We start from the raw sequence: 17822 nt of genomic DNA, 5'->3' as shown, positions 1-17822 counted from the left end.
TATCTCTAGTTCCAGTCTAAGTATCTCTAGTTCTAATCAGCCCCCTAATAATTTTAGCCTCACCCTCACTTCTAGTTCTTTCATCTTTTCTACTCCCTTGTGACCTGAACCAGTTGGAGGATAGAAAAGACCTCCGTTTCTTTGTTAGCCTTCGCATCACACAGTCCAGAGAAAGACTCTATCCTTTTCCTCCATAATGTGGACATAGAGATTCTACGATTCTACCACTCTACTCCATTCTAGTCCTTTGCACATGACCTTACTCTTTTCCATCTCTTCACCCCATTTTTTCTTCACCTCTGAAATCTGTGCGCTTCTTCAATCTTCACTCCCCATTGCCTTCTTCTATCTCTTGTGTCCCTGATCATCTGAGACAATTCTTCCATCCATTTCAGGCTTTTGGAATTGAGGCCCTTTACAGTGAATGTCTAATGCCTTTGTAGGAAGTTTGCCCCAAATCTAGGAGGCATATTCGTGGTGTACCTGCTGGCAGTTATGGATTTCAAAGCATTAATCAGTCAAAACACATTTTATAAGTGTGTATTATGTGCCAAGTATAAGGTAATTGAGGGGGAGGACTAAGGGGGACAGTGGCAGCTAGAGAAATCAGGAAAAACTTCATTATAAATATTCAGTCACTTAAACACTCTACCCTTGTTAAGTCTGGATAGCACTTATATTCTGCAGCTATGAAATATACTTACCTTAGAAACCCTTTACCAAGTTGACTACCTGAGGTTAAATGTCCTAGTGAATCTCCCCTAGGTCCCTAAGCCATACTTATAGTATGGCACTCAAAAATGACTATTGATGATGACCACTGGTAATAACAAAGGCCAGTTTGACCCTGGACAAATGAAGACCAAAGAGACCTTAGGGCAGGGGTTCTTAACTTATATCTAACACTTTGATTTCTTTGTAATCTTAGATACTTTATGCATTTAAAAACCATTATTCTGAGAAGGGGTCCATAGGTTTCACCAGACTTCTGAAGGAGTACATAAGTTTGTTTCACCAATCTACCAAATGGATATATATGACTTAAAAAAAGTTAAGAACTCCTTGCCCTGGGAGAACTTCTCTTGGCCTAAGCAACGCTAGGACCTCTAGCCCAGCCCTGGGTTTTAGGGATTTAGTCCCGTCTTAGAATAATCCCTTCTCCCACATAGCTAGGCCAAAGTCAAGGAACCATTTGCCTACAGGGGCATTCGCTCCCAGGTTTAGAGTGCTTCCTTGGAGAAATATTCGAATAGATTTGTGATTTTATCAATTTAGGGATTCCTTACAATAATGCAGATCCTAACCCACCCTTAACTGCCCACTCTGCGTGATTCATGTGATACATTCACCACAGGGTTTATCTAACATACTGGGACCTTACTTAACTTGTCTTGACATTGTGAAGTTAGCAATGGCTCACATGGGCTTACTTTTGTCATGTGACCAAGCAGCCTTCTTTTTCCCTTCTACATTTCTTGGATGACATCCTTTATTCTTCCTGTCCTTCAGAATTCCCTGTTTGTAATGTGTTGAAATCAACTCATACCCACCACGTCCCTTTTTATTGCTATCTGGGTGATTTTCAATTCTTCAAAGATTGCCGTGTTCCATGTCTCATGGCCATACTACAACACTGGTTGAATATTGATATTAAAATGGTGAGCTTTTGTTTTGAGGAGAAGTTTGTGTTGAAAGAACAGAGTCATTTCCCAGTCAATCTAGACAGCTCTCTTTCTCCTGAAGAAGCAGAGAGGTGGTTCAGTGGATAGAGCACTGGGCCTGGAGTCACGAAGATTTAAACCTGACTTCAGGTGCTTACTTTACTAGCTCCATAATCATGGGCAAGTCACCTATTTCTGTTTGCTTCAGTTTTCTCATCTGTAAAATGGGAGAAATAATGGCATTTATTTCCCAAGGTTGTTGTGAGGATCAAATGAGATTTTTGTAAAGGACTTAACACAATGCCTGGCATGTAGTAGGCACTTCATAAATGTTCCTTTCCTTCTTTCCTTTTCCCCTCTTTCTTTCCCTCCTTCTTTCCTTCCTTCCCTTACTTCCTTCATCTTTCCCTCCCTCTCTCATTTTATCCTTCTTTCTTCCCTTCCCTTCCCTTCCCTTCCCTTCCCTTCCCTTCCCTTCCCTTCCCTTCCCTTCCCTTCCCTTCATCTTTCCCTCCCTCTCTCATTTTATCCTTCTTTCTTTTCTTCCCTTTCTCTTTCCCTTCCCTTCCCTTCCCTTCCCTTCCCTTCCCTTCCCTTCCCTTCCCTTCCCTTCATCTTTCCCTCCCTCTCTCATTTTATCCTTCTTTCTTTTCTTCCCTTTCTCTTTCCCTTCCCTTCCCTTCCCTTCCCTTCCCTTCCCTCTCTCATTTTATCCTTCTTTCTTTTCTTCCCTTTCTCTTTCTCTTTCCCTTCCCTTCCCTTCCCTTCCCTTCCCTTCCCTTCCCTTCCCTTCTCTTTGTCCCCCTCTCCTCTATGTCCTCTTGTCTCCATTCACGGAACTGCAACCCTAATTCAGGTTCTCTTTTTCTCTTGCCTGGATTATTATACTAGCCTCTGAAAGGTCTCTGCCTCAGCTCTCTCTTACTACTTCTTTCACTGAGCTGCCAACATGATTTTTCCTCAAGCACAGACATAGCTGTAGCACTACTCTAATCAGTGAGAGCCATTGGTTCCCAATACTCTAAAACTAAGAGCCCAGGCAGAGTGCAGAGGGAGAGCCCCTTGGTCTCTGATACCCAACAGAAGTGCTGAATCAAAAAAAAAAACACTCTCTGGCCCTGTATATTTCACATCAGCCAACCCACTTACTCTAGCACCAGCCTTGCCAAATTTTTAGTTAAAAACAATTCACACTAAGTGCATTTGTTTATATGTTAGCTTATTTTAGCATTCTCATATATTTTTTTTTTACAAAGGTCTTTATCCTGTTGCTCCTGTTAAATTACAAGCACATCTAAGATTCAGATCATGGCTTTTTTACTGCTTTCTCACCTTCCTTGTCTCAGCTTCCACCAACATGATGCCCCTATGCAATGAACAATGGGTAAAACTTGACTGATAAGCCCCAAACAGGCCAAAGGTATGCTGCTTCAGAAGGGAACAGCAATGGGAAAGGGATATGGGTTATCTGAAGCTGGGTACTGGCCTCAGGCAAATATTCCCAGAGTGCCTTTCACTTAACACTATTGTGGTCATGCAGGAGGAACGTCTGCGGGGGACGGTGCTGCCCAGGATGGACGACTGCCAACAGCACCAACCAGTGCATCAAACGTGAGTTGACCCCAATTCTTCCAAACAGGGCATTCTTGAGCCTGTGGGAAAACTGTGTTCCTTAACCTTCTCCTTGTACTTCACATCCCGCCCCCTTCTAAAGGAATTGATGGGGGTGGGGCAGGAAGGGTATATTTTAAAATGTTTTCAATTGAGAAAATGAATGTGCACATTACATTCTTACTTGTGTTTTAAAAGGCCCCCAGTTCTAAGGTTATAGTTCCACTTTCAGCACTTACCACCCTTGCGTGGTACCTCTGGTCAGGTCCTTTTCAAGTTCTTGTTGGCTTACACCCAGATTTCCTGGGCAGTCCTTCCTCAGATGTCTGTTGTTCCCTTGTAATCTATGAAAGATGGACATTGTTTTAACTCACTCTACAGGGAGGCAGAAGGAAGCATCTATGTAGCTGAAAGTGTCCTGATCGTGGGCACTGACCAGAATTCCAGTCCTGATTCTGACTCATTGGGCTGTGTAACTCTAGATAAATTCATTAACTTCTCTGTGTCTCAGTTTCCTCATGTTTAAAAGAGAGATAATAATTCTCAACAAACCCTGCATCCTAGTGTTATTGTGCAGAGAGTACTTTGCAAACTTTAAAACAAGTGAGTTGTTATTATGGATTTCTTGACCATTTTTACTTTGGAACTGCTGCTAAAGAAATACCCCTAAGATTGGTTGGAAGGGGAGGTGGGTTAGGGTGAATGGGAGGGTAGGAATGAACAGGGAAAAGTCTGAGGAAAGAAAGCTCATGGGATTATAAATTTAGAGATTAGAAAACTGAATTGTAACACAGGCTACTGCTAGGATTCTAACTCAGTTCCTCTCATTTCAAATCTGCGACGCTTTCTAATATATATAACCTCAACTGGGCCCTTACTGCAGCAAGGAGATTCTTTTATTCTTCCCTAATTGATTCCTATCCCATTCCCTATGGAGTCTATTTTAAACTTTTTCTTATCTCCTTGAACCTCCCATACCTTCCCTTCTTTCTATTCTTTCAGTTGAGGACCTTACCTCACACTTTATTGAGAAAATATTAACCTTGGGTGATTAGGGATTTACACACACACACACACACACACCCCATGATATATCTCTTAGGATTAAATGAACGTAAAAGTTCCTGGCTATACAATTTGTTAATAATATAATCAATAATATCACAGAGATATAATTAATTCTTTATGTTTTAGCTGTGTGAATACCAGAGTGACCTCTAACCATCACTGTAATACCTGATGACTTCTCCTTGCTTCTGGGAACACAGTTCTACTATTCAGTTTATTTAAAGTAACAAGCAAAATCTCTCCTCAATAATCCTTTTCATCTTCTTTATAAGAAAAAAGTTAAAGTAGCTTTATCAGGAAAGAAGATACCTCCATGTTCTTTCTCTCTGTCTTCTTCAGCTTCTCTGCAGCCATAACAGTCTCTTCATCTTTTCTCAAGCTGTTACTCTTAACTGTTTTTCTCCAGGTTCACTTCTCCTAAATTCTCTTTATAATGTTTCTTCATAATATACAGTTGACAGTTCTAAGAAAGAAGTTTTTCTTATCTTCTTTCTGAATTCTCCACAGTTTCTCTCACACTATCTCCATTAACCCTTTTTCTCAGTTTTTCAATAAACTTCCAGCTTCAACTGCCAAATATTAAACATTCCATTTGGCTCTTATAGTACAGTACCAGTAACTATAGCATCTGTAGGAGAGGCCTTTGAAATGGGTGTTACATTTCTCCTTTCAGCCAAAAGTTTTTAGTCCCTTGAAAATACTTTGGAAGCATACCAAATCTATATTTCTATTACACTGATATTAAAATACACATATATCATAATGCAAAAAACCATTTGACTGGTTTTTAAATAAGAAAAAATGCAACACTAGCAGTAGTAATAATTTCTTGTTGTTCAATCATGTCCAATTCTTCATGAACCCATGGACCATAGCAGGCCAATGCTGTCCATGAGATTTTCTTGGTGAAGATAATAGAGTGCTTTGCCGTTTCCTTCTCCAGTAGATTAAGGCAAACAGAGGTTAAGTGACTTGTCCAGGGTCACATACCTAGTAAGTGTCTAAGGCTGGATTTGATCTCAGATCTTCCTGACTCCAGGCCCAGTGCTCTAACCACTGAACCACCAAGCTGCCCCTAATAGTAATAATAGTTGCATTTGATAACATTGAAAAGCACATTATATATAATTCAACAATGTAACTGAAGGACTAACTACTTCTCCAGCAACTTTATAACTTAACTTATTTAATATGAATTGCTGAATTGTCCTGTTTTTATTTTTACTTATTGCCCTTTCTTCATCTATAACCAAGTCGATTGACATTATAAACTCACTAACAGCTTTTCTAACTTCTATGTCTTGTTTCATTACCCTAGGGGATTTAATGGCTGAGATTCTAGGCAATAAAGGTAATGCCTCTTAAGTTAGCCCTTCCTCCCTTGCGTGATTTGGCAACCTCTTCAGTTCTAGGCAAAATTGTTGGGCTTCTAGATGCAATGTCTGCTTCACTTGGAGCAGCACCTCGGTGAGCAGCTTTCTGGGCCAATGGGAAGCAAGCTGGGCTTCCACATTCTGAAACTGTTGTTCAATGTAACTGTTCTGTTTATGCTATTTTTTTAAATTGTTCTTTTGTATCAAGCCTATGACTTGTTTCATTTCAACCTAGGTCTTTACTCTGTTTCACTTTTTAATTTCTTCTTCAGTTGAGCTATCTCCTGTTAAATTTTTTTTTGTTTTGTTTTTGGAGGGGGAAGGCAGGGCAATTGGGGTTAAATGACTTGCCCAAGGTCACACAGCTAGTAAGTGTTTCAAGTGTCTGAGGCCGCATTTGAACTCAGGTCCTCCTGACTCCAGAGCCGGTGCTGTACTCATTGCACCACCTAGTTGCCCCTTGTTAAATTTTTTTATACCTGGTTATCAAATCTCTTTTTCAAATTTCTCCAATGTTCTCTGAAAAGTCCCTCAGCAAAATCTTTTCATTTCATTTCAATTTTTGATAACGAACTCAGGCTTCATGCTGTTGCTTGTTTTTTTTTTTAACATTGACTCTTTATTGCATCTTTTTACACTTAAAAATTTTATTTTTTCCTCAATTATATATCAAAACAAGTTTTAACATTCATTTTAAAAAAGTTTTGAGTTCCAAATTCTATCTCTCCCTCCCTTCCCTTTCCCCTCCCTGAGACAGTAAGCAATCTGACATAGTTTATACATGCTTATAGCATCCTAGTTGCCAAATGTGATGGTCTTCTCCCAGTCTACATCCTTCTGGATGCTTCACCATTATGCTATGTCATCGGCCATCCTTTTCTCCTAGACACTCTCTTTTATGTGGATTTTTGTTGGCACTACTCTCTCCTGGTACTTTCCCTAACTGGCTAATTGACTGTCGTTCCTCTGTCCGTTCTACTGGCTCTTCATTCATATCACATCCTCTAACAACAGGTGTACTGTAAAATTCTGTATTCGTCTCTCATTTTCTCTCTTTCCACCTGTTCTCTTGGAAGCCTTATCTGTTCCCATGGGTTTATCATTTCTACAAAGACCACTTCTAGGTCTGTGCATCCAGTCCTGGTCTCTGGCAATGATGATGATGATGATGATGTCCAACTGCTGTTAGACATTTTGCACTAGATCTCCCATAGACATCTCAAACTCAACATGTCCAAAACATTATCTTTCCCCCCAAACCTACCCCTTTTCCTAAGTTTCCCATTCCCATCAAGGTCACCACCACTCTTCTAGTCTTTCAGGTTTGAAACTTTGGTTTCAAACTGGACTCCTTACTCTACCTCACATTTCTAGTTAGTTGCCAAATCTTACTGGTTCTATATCTATGATCTATCTCACATGTATCCCCCTTTGTCCACTCACATAGCCACCACCCTAGTGCAGGCCCGCATCATCTCTCACTTAGTATGTGCTTCTCCTTCCCCGCTCCCCTTTCTGTGCTTTGGGTATATAAGAATTCATCTGCTTGCTGACCGTCATTGCCTCCTGCATGTGGTTCCTTTTTCTTTACTTCCCCTACCCAGATAACATGAAAAGGGGGGAAATGTGCTTGGGGCTAATCATAGGAAGACAGATGTCTTAGATTCAGGAGACCGGGAATGGAGAGACCAAAGAGTCATGGAAAAAAGCTCTGGAGCTGGGAGGGACCTCAGAGGTCAGCTAATCTAACCTTCCCATTTCGAAAATGAAGGAATTTAGGGTAGAGGGGCAAAGCGATTTGGCCAAGGCTACAAATGTGGGAAATAACAAAATCACAGCTTAAACCTGTGCTGTCTGACACTGAATCTGGTCCTCTTTCTTCTGCAACATGATAAAGAGGTTTGGGTTGGTAAAGTCACTTTGGCCCTTAGTGAAAAAAGAGCCCTGTGGACAAGACAGTTTGGTTGTGAATTTGGCACTGCTAGGAAATAAGATGAAGAAGTAATAGGACGGGTGCCTTGACTTTGATGGGAGCAGGACCTCTTCCAACCTTCCTTGTCCATTAGATGGGCCCATCCATGCCTGAGCCTCCTGCTGGGCATTTGAGTCCCAGAGAAATTCTCATTATCTAAACATGCTTGCAATTTTCTAGCTTTACCATTTACCATTTGCCATAATGGAGTTTCAACACTGGAAATATTGGTTTGGTGGCTCTGTAGAATGTTGGCAATAGTGCGTGTGTGTGCATGCGTACACACATGTGTGTACAACTGCTTGACCAAACCCTGTAGGGTGATACTGGTCGATTATTGCCAAAAGATCCACTTCTAATAATTCCCTTTTATGACCCTTCTCTTCTCTCTTCATTCTTCATACCTTCCTCTCTCTTCTCACCAATCCTGATCCCACGTTTGGAGCCTGGCAGCTCTCCGGGAGACAATTGCCTGTAGGCATCATCTCTGTAAATGGTTTCCCACTTGTAGTCTACCAGTACGCAAGTGGAATATTTTCTAATTAGCTCATCCTGACGCTGTTTGCTTGTTGCTATTTTGCTGCTAATGAGCCTAATGGGAAACACGTGGGGGTTGGAGCATTTGCCTAAGACTAACTGGCTATGTCCTGAGTGCCTTCAAATGTAGGGCTCTTGGCTCCATGCCCTGTCAGCTGGCTCTCTAGCCTCCTCATGTCCCACTGCTTCTTCCTTCTCCCCACCTCCCCCAACTGCCCTTTTGGGTTAGAAGGAGACTCCCATTGCTAGGGAATGTTAATGATTTCTTTGTGCCAGTTTCACACATGTGGGGCGACTCCCGAGGGTGTATGTGTCAGGAGCTGTGCATGAAGTTCCCCCCATAAAATGGGGTCTGGCTTCAATCCTCCCACCTACCCACTCCCCCTCAAATTTTAAACACCACGGAACAGTGAGCTCTTAACCTGGCCGTTTCCAAGTACCTGACAAACAAGACCCACTGAGCATTAGAGAAGATGGAGAAGATTCAGGGCTCACTGATACTATCCATAGTGAAGTTTTCTCTCATGAAGAGTTCCTTTCTTAAAGACCAAAGTCACTTTATCATATCGGTCCATCCTTCTCTCTTCCCATCTCACCTACCTTGGCCTCTCTCCCTATACCCCCAACTTTCATTACCCCACTGCAGGTGTAGATGGTGACACCCCAGCTCTTTCCTTGACCAACCCCATGGTGTCTCTCCATCTGGGCCTCTGTCTCCTTCTCTGGATCTTTGTATCTGTCTTTCTCTCTGTGACTTTGCCAGTTCTGGAGAGAGATTTATGTGTTTGTGTGCCTGTAGAGACAGCTGACTGTTGAGCCTGCTGAATGTGGCTCTGAGGTGGGGAAAGGCTAATGGGTTATGGGTGGATTGGGATGGAGGTGGAAGAGGAGAGCAATGTACTATTTATAGCTGTTGCTTTTGGAAGGACTTCCAGACTTCATGGGGGTCTTTTCCCTCTCCCCCTATACTGGGGTGTTCTTGTGCCTGTTAGTGGAGGGAACATAAAGAATTTCCCTGGGAATTTTTGGGCTCTGGTTGCTGTACTGAAAGGGACTGGTTTCACTGGGAGAATTGTTAGGAGAGATCTTGGTCCAATATTCTCTGAACTGATGCAGGATTCCCAAGAAGTGCCTGGGTTTTTGGCAACTAGAGGGCCCAGCTTAACGAGGTTCAAACTGTTCTGGGTGGGGGGACCTCTTCCTCCTTAAGTCTGCCTTTTTGGGAACACCTATCTACTCTGCTAGACGAGAGGCAGCCTAGAGCAATCTAGTATGGAGAGTTGGTCTCTCTATACCAGAGAGCAAGGAATCCCTGCTTTCAAGCCCTACTTCTGACATATTCTGGTGGTGTGGCCCAGGCAAGTCATTCAAACTTGTCAGTGCTCCAAGCAGCTCTCTAAGTCCAGAAAAAGTGGCAACTTGTATTGATATGATCCCCATCCCAATAAAACTGCAGGTCTAGTTCCTATGCTTACCTCATATCTATTGGAAAATTATTCCATGGGGACACTTCTGGGGGGAGATGCTGAATTGGTTTTGGGGGGGAGTCATAGATTTAGAGTTAGAAGGGCCTCAGAAGCCATTAAGTCCAACCTTCCTCTTCCACTTTGCAGATGAGGAAACAGGATAGGGACATTAAGTGATCTGCCAAAGGTTAAGCATCAGAGGCACAATTTGGACCCAGGTCCTTTGGTTCCAGGGCCAATGGTTTTTCCACTGTGTTGCCTGAAGTCTTTAGTCTTATAGACTCAAGGTAAACAGCTGTTTCTTTTTCTGTCTCTGCCTGTCTTTTTCTCTCAACAATATACATATACATATGCATATACATATACATACACATACGTATGCACATACACATATACATATATACATGCACACACATACACACATGTACACATACATGTATGTATACATGTACATATCCATTTTATGAGGGTAGAACAGAGGGATAGTAGGGAAATGGTTAAAAGGGATGAGCATTTCCTCCAGTAGGCAGCTAGATGGTGCAGTGGGTAGAGCACTGGACCTGGAGTCAGGAAGACCTCAGACATTTACAACAATAATCCTGGGCAAGTCACTTAACCCTGTTTGCCTCAGTTTCCTCACCTGTAAAATGAGCTGCTGAAGGAAATGGCAAACCACTCCACTATCCTTGCCAAGAAAACCCCAAATGGGGTCATGAAGAGCTGGACATGACTGAAATGACTGAATAACAAGTTTCCTGCAGTAGGGACCAGGCCAGGAAAGGAAGTGTGGTCCTGGACCTTGGATCCACAAGGAGCAGGAGATGCAGAACATTGACCTCCCTGTACCCTCCACATCCAAGGACTCTGTAAGTCCTTGGAATTTTATAATGTTGATAAATCTTTTCTCTCACCTCCTGTCTCAAATACTTGTTAGAGACAAATCCTTGTGCTGCTTCTCCTGGCTTACATTGTGTTTTCCCTTTCTGGGGTAGCAGGTTGGACAGTCTGAGCTCTGTGGGACTTAGAAACTGTAGATTAGTTCACAGGACTCTAGCTTTAGAGCTGGGAGAGACCTTAGAGACTATCTTATCCAATCCTCTCATTTTACAGATGAGGGAAACCGAGGCCCAGAGTTGTAAAGTGACTTGCCAAAGGTCACATAGGTAGTAGGTGGCAGAGCCAGAATTCAGACTACGTTGTCTGACTCCAAATCCAGTGTTCTTTCCACTGTCCCAGGCTGCCTTCAAGTTGAACGTGTGACTTCATCTATCTTCCTTCCCTTAACCCTTCTGCCTGGGCCACAGACAGATTCTGTGGCAGCTTGGCAGCCCTCAGCCAGTCAAGGAGCTCTGTCCTCTCTGACCAGGGAGAAACAATAGGATCTAGGATGGAGATTTCAAGTCCCAATCCTTTCCCACATTCCTGAGGTTACTTATGACACAAGGGCTCTATGGAGCTCAAGGGAAATCAGAGGACATGGGTTCAAATCCTGTCTCTGATGCTTATTTTTTGTGGGATTTTGGGCAAATCACTTAGACACCCTGGGCCTCAGTTTCCTCATCTGTAAAATGACGGCCTCTAAGTTTCCTTCGAGTTCTAGATTTCAGATCTTTTGACTGAAGATGAGGAGTATTCCCATCAGTGGGAATGGGCTGCTCCCTGCCTGCCCCAAGGCCTCCCAGCCGGCTACAACATCTCAACATTTGTTAATGCAATTACTCTCCTGCAGTGGAGTCCATGTTCAGGAGCAGGGGGCCAAGGTATGACTCACACCCTCCCCTTCCTTCCCTCCTCTGACCGCCAAACAGTAGAGGCCGATTCAGCCTGCCAGACCGAGTCTGCAAAGAGCTTGCGGGGCCAGGAACGGCATCTTTCTCTCATTAGAGGCTTTTATGTGAACACAACTGCTATTTTGGAGCTGGGCTTTTGGCTAGCCCTGAGCTCTGGAACACTGTTTCCAGTCCTTCCCAAGGTACTGCCCTCTTTGTAGTGATGGGAGTAGGGGGTGGTGTCCCTGCAGTCAGGTAGTGACTCTCTCCCATAAACCCATATTTGTGCCATATATTGGCTAGGTCCTTCAAGATAGAAACCCACAGAAGAATTTGGGGTGAGGGAAGGTTAATGGTTAATTCCATTTTCTTTGTGTGTGTGAGGCAGAGAATGAGATTAGGAGCACTATAGGTATACAGCTGGATGGGAAGTTGGAATTAATGTACTCCATTTCCCTCATTTTACATATGAAGAAACTGAGGCCTAACTAACTTGTCCAAAGTCTGCCTCCAGAGAGTTACAGATTTAGAGTTGGGAGGAATATTCGAGATCCGTTAGTCAAAATCCCTCATTTTAAAGATTTAGAAATTGAGGCCCCTAGAAGTTAGGTGACTTATCCAAGGACACACATATGAGTAAGTGGCAGAGCTGAGATTTCAATCCAGGCCCTTTGACTACAAATTTAGCCCTCTTTCCACTGTTCCACAAAAGCCTTCCAGTGGAAAACAAAGGATGACTTGGGTAAGAATTCCCAGGAAGCTTCTTAGAGATAAGTATGAGGCAGATGCCATGTCACCAAACTTAAAAGAGCAGACAAAAGATCCTGTAGATGTGACTGGAGAATAGTACTGTCTATCTGATCTGAAAGGGCAGCTGGGTATGGAAGCAGGTGCAAGGCTCTGGCCAAAGTGAAGGTTGGGCCCTGGCATGGATGAGGGAATCCTTGGTGTTTCACAAGGGGTTCAAGGCTTTAGCACCAACCTGCACAACACTAGGGAAGTTGTATGGAAATATGGTGACTTAGGCTGTGGAGTGTGATGCAAGCAGGGTGGGAATTTTTGCCTTTGTTTTTTCTTTAGGAGTGCTTCTCAGCACTAATGAAGTCAAGTACCTTTGACGGGAGTCTTGCCTCTCAAATGTAATGGCAAGCAAAATGGACTTTTTGTTGTCTTTTGTTCTGGAGTGTGTCCCAGCACTGAAATAATCAAGTGCCTCTGATGAGTCTTGCCTTTGGGAATCTTCGATTGAATTAAGAGTCTTAGATGACATGCTTAAAAAACAAGAAAGCCCCATGTCCCCCACCCTTTTGCTAAATAGGCACCCAGGGCCCTGAGAAGTATATATATGATCTGAGGTTGGTGTTCTATTTTGGAGGTTTCACTCATTGGAAGAGTGGTTATGTGGTTTGTCCAGATGAGACTCTGGATAGCCATTAAGACCCCACCACCCCAGCTTTGAAAACCCAGATGCTGGTGCTTCTCTCTCTGGTAACTATGTATGTACTGTGGTTTGGTCAGACAGATAGAAGCCTGTCTGTTGGTTTCTGTTATTCTCTCTGCTCATAATTCCTGTTTGTATTTTCTCTGAAAGTTCAGGGTGCTGACTTTTCCCCCTAAACTAAATGAATGATATATGTATACTTAATTAAATTGAGATTGTAAACCCCTTAAAGTTGCTTTCCTTAGAAAAGCAGATCAGGGGCAGCTAGGTGGCACAGTGAGTAGAACACTGGCCCTGGAGTCAGGAGGACCTGAGTTCAAATCCGGCCTCAGACACTTGACATGTACTAGCCGTGTGACCTTAGGCAAGTCTCTTAACTCCAATTGCCCTGCCTTCCCACCTCCAAAAAACCAAAAAGATCAAAGAACCTGTGCTAATGGCCCTCCTGTGTGCTGGTGCTATTGGTCTTATGCTCCCATAGCAGCTGCTAGTCTTATTGTTGATACAGGGAGCAGCAGGAAGAGGACTAGGACCACGAGGTCTGGAGGAAGAGAACCTCTTCAAAATCTAAGTTTCATGTCTCAGAGTTGTTGTTGTTTGTTCTTCATTCTCCAAGAGGACCAATGACATCATGAGGGTGATGTCTCAACTACCTATGAATTGAATAAAAGAGAAGCAAGAACCCTGAGAAAGCCACCTTGACCTCAACACTGTCCTGAGTTCATACTGCTTTCTCCACATCCTCCCCACCAGAAAAGGGAGCTCTATCTCTGGAACCACCTTGGGCTCTGATGGGCCAACTTTGGCCTTATTTTGCCTAGCCCCCCAGCACTTTCCAGACCATTTTGCACTCCCCTTCCCCCCTCAGTTCCCTTTATGTATTGTCTTCCCCATTAGAATGTAAGCTCCTTGAGGGCAGGAACAGCCTTGTTTGTATTTGTATACTCAGAATTTAGTACAATGCCTGGAATATAACAAGCTTGATAAATTATCTGTCTATCTATCTATCATCTACATAATTTTATCATCTTTCTATCTAATCTATCATCATCATCATCTTTTTCTCTTATTTGTGTCTCTCTATCATCTGTCTATTATTCTATCATCTATGTCCTCTATCATTTGTCTATCCATTTGTGTCTGTCTATTTAGCACCTATCTGAAGGGAAGGGAAAATGGGAAGGAGAAAGATCAAGATGGATGGATGTCAGTAAAAATAGGACTGCAGAAGTGTTTTCAATCATCCTTCTCCTAGAGCTAAGGAACTGTCTATTATGTCTTGACAGCAACTCTCTTCCCCTCACCTCAAAAGTTTCTTTCCCTGCCCCCACCTTTTAAGTTAATTTGTTTATTTTTAGTTTACAACATTCAGTTCCGCAAGCTTTCGAGTTCCAAATTTTCTTCCTCTCCCTTTTCTCCCTCCTTTCCCTCAAGATGGCATGCAATCTGATATAGGTTCTACATATACCTTCACATTAAACATATTTTGACATTAGTCATGTTTTAAAGAAGAATTACAACCAAGGGAATGAACCATGAGAAAGAAGAAACAAAACAAAAAAGAGAGAGCAAATAGTTTGCTTCAATCTGCATTCAGACTCTGTAATTCTTTCTCTGGATGTGGATAGTTTTTTCCATCATGTGTCTTTTGGAGTTGTCTTAGAACCTTGCATTGCTGAGAAGAGCCAAGTCTATCAAAGTTAGGCATCACACAATGTGGCTGTAACTGTGTACAATGTTCTCTTGGTTCTGCTCTGCTCACTCAGCATCAGTTCATACAAGTCTTTCCAGGTTATTCTGAAGTCCGTCTGTTCATCATTTTTTATGGCACGAGAGTATTCTATTACATTCATATACCACAACTTGTTCAGCCATTCCCCATTTGATGGGCATCCCCTTGATTTCCAATTCTTTGCCACCACAAAAGAGCTGCTATCAATGTTTTTGTACATGTGGGTCCTTTTCCCATTTGTATGATCTCTTTGGGATACAGCCCTAGAAGTGGTATTGCTGGGTCAACCTCTAAAGTTTCTTGAAAGATTCTGGTTCTAAATCTATGATCCTATGAGATCCTTTTCTGTCCTCCTCACTTCATGGACTTCTCATCCTTCTCTCTAGTACTGATAATCTGGTGCCCTATCCTATCCTGGTGAAGAAAGGAGGGCTTGCAATCTGTCTCCCCCTCTTGTTTGCTCCAGAAGCACTTGAGGGGATTATGGAAGAAGCTGTTCCCTAGTGAGAAGCTGCTTTCAAAATCTCTCTGGGCCAGTGGGTTCTGAGTTTGGGTTCTTCCCAAAGTCAAAGATTTTGTGTGGAAAATCTGAGTAAAACCATATTCAGCTGTTTTAGAGTTATGTAAAGAAGAGGATGGGGGAGGGGAGAAGGGAAAAGCTTATTATATTCCACTTTAAAAGTAATTTCAGGGGCTTTATTTCTTTTCCCTCTGGTTGTGCAGCTGATTCCAAAGCAGTGAACTTGCAAGACTAAAACTTCCCTTGTTTTCAGCCTGTATCAGTGCCCTGTTGGGGTGCAGACAGAGGGGAGTGATGGAGAAAGAGAGTATTCAGAAATAACTCTAGTTATGAATGGTTGGAGACCAAAAGTCGCACGTGGGCAGAGGGAGGTTATGCCAGGGCTCCACTTTTCGAATGCCTTGCAATTTCTCATGCTGGTCTGGGGAGTCATGTTCCGTGTTGTCTTTTGGCAGGGAAAGCAGTGCGTGTGAATTCTACTTGGTGAAGACCAACCCTTATCCTTTCCTCCAAACCTTCCCCCCCCAAAAAAACCACCTTTCTGGCTGCTAGATGTGAGGGTAAAGGAGATTCTGATAAATATTTTCATTATTGATGACCATAAATCAAGATATGTGGTTCAAGGGATAGAATTCTACATCTGGAGTCAGGAAGACCCGAGTTCAAATTCTGCCTCAGATACTTACTAGCTGTGTGACCCTGGATAAGTCTGTTACCTCATTTTCCTCGTCTGTAAAATGAGTTGTTGTTGTTGAAGACAAAATGAGATAACATTTGTAAAGTGCTTTGTAAACCTTAAATTGCTATATAAATGCTGGCCAGTAGTAGTAGCATCAGCAGGAGTAGTAGTAGTAGGAGTTAGCACTATGTGTTCCCACACTTCATTGCGCTCTGGGAATATGAATTAAGTATGACATTATTTTTGCCCTCAAGAAGGCTTATAATAAAGTTTCAAGAGACATGGGTAACACACAAAACAGCCAGAAAACAATATTAGACAGTGCAGAATTAGGATTTAGGTTGTATAATGCAGTCCATAAAGTAGGTACTGGTGGAAGGAGGTGATTGGGTTGGGACTTGGTTCTATTGAGAGCTAATGGTCTCATTGCCAAAGGCAAGACCAGTTTATAAAGGGCCTCTTTGGAGAAAGATGAATGTTAGGAAGTGTGAAAGTGAAAATTGGCCACCTGGTTGTAGAGCATTGAAGGAAGGAGGAAGAAGGGGAGGAAGAAGAAGACTTAGGTTTGTCTTTGAGACAAATCTGCTACACCACTTGGCCTGATGATTGTATTTTGGGTTGACCATCCAATAGATGTTTAGAGTTGGGGTGGTCAAGGAAATTTTCGTGGCAGAAGTGAGAATTGAGTTGGACCTTGAAAGAAGATTTGGACAAATAATGAAGAGTGGGGATATCTAAGTAACATGGGCAAAGGCTAGAAAGTGAGAATCCACAGGATATAATTGCGAAATGATGAGTAAACTGGTTTGGCAGGATTGGAGGGCTAGTTAGATTGGAGAGGACCTCGAATGCCAAGCTAAGGATTTGAGCTTTATCCTGTTAAGTAATGAGAAGTTTTTGAAGATTTTTGAGCACAAAATAGTATCTTAAGAAAATTGAACTCACATCAATGCATTGGATGGGTTAGAGGGAAAAAGGAGACTAGAATGAGGTTCTCCTTAGAGACTTGGTGGGCGAATTCTAGACTAGGATCTTAGAAGAGTCTGGTTGGTCTTGGATGGTTCCATAGGCCCTTACCAGGCCTGGAAAGGTCATCATCTTTAAGAGATATTCCCCTTTTAGGTTCCCTGGGAATTTGGACTGGTCTGGGAACATTAAATCTTCTCTAGGAGGTCCAGTTTAATATGCCCTTTGATTTAAATCTGAACTTTGAGCTGGGTCAGAGGAGGCAGGGATAGGGGTGGGTGTTTTTCACCTCTGCATGCACTTAAGTATATTGGCTTCTGACCAGCTGGCAGCACACTTGTGCTTGGCAAGGTAGTGAGGGGGCAGTGTTCTCATATGATTCTGATTGGTTGGTTTGTAATTAGGAACATGCAGAAGAGAGGAATTAATTTGCAGAGAGGTCTGGTGGCTGCTAGAGAAAGCTGAATGCAAGGAGGAGAAAGTTTGACTGGTGTTTAGAGTCTTGGCCTCAGGCCAGAAATATAGAACCCAGGGTCCAGGATGCTGAGCCACAAAGCATCTTTGTCATTTGGTCTACTGTTTGCCATGGGGCAGAGGAAGTGAAGGCTGAAGGATGTTGGAGAATTAGAGATCTTTCCTTTCTTAGCTACTGGCTATCTGCACCACGCTGTGGTTAGCAAGGACTTGAGACCCCTATTCTCTTCCTTCTAGAAGATTTGAGAAGTCTTCTGGTCAGCCCTGTCTTTGCAAAATTGAGACCTAGAATGCTTTAGTGATTGACTCAAGGTCACATAATTAATTGATTAGGGCTGAAATAAGACTAGAATGTTGGTCTCCTAACTACTGACCCAGTGCTAATAGTAATAACCGCTAACATCTATACAGTGATGTTGCGATGGATAGAGCCCTGGGCTTGGAATCAGGAAAACTCTTCTTCATGAATTCAAGTCTGGCTTCAGATACTTACTAGCTATACAATCCTAGACAAGTCACTTCACCCTGTTTGCCTCAGTTTCCTCATCTGTGA

The 17822-nt window shown here is 42.7% G+C and overlaps 1 protein-coding gene across 1 annotated transcript in view; it reads left to right on the top strand.

Annotated features, from left to right (window-relative positions):
- The window catches only part of LTBP2 (latent transforming growth factor beta binding protein 2), a 193071-nt gene that overhangs the window by 6572 nt on the left and 168677 nt on the right, over positions 1 to 17822 (top strand). The window contains exon 2 of the mRNA XM_036735285.1: positions 3202 to 3272. Coding sequence (XP_036591180.1) covers positions 3202 to 3272 — 71 coding nt within the window. The remainder of the gene's footprint in view (positions 1 to 3201; positions 3273 to 17822) is intronic.

The sequence above is a fragment of the Trichosurus vulpecula genome, chromosome 8, assembly GCF_011100635.1.
Source record: "Trichosurus vulpecula isolate mTriVul1 chromosome 8, mTriVul1.pri, whole genome shotgun sequence".
Lineage (NCBI taxonomy): Eukaryota > Metazoa > Chordata > Mammalia > Diprotodontia > Phalangeridae > Trichosurus > Trichosurus vulpecula.
Note: the sequence above shows the minus strand (reverse complement) of the source record. Positions and strands in the feature narration are given on the sequence as shown.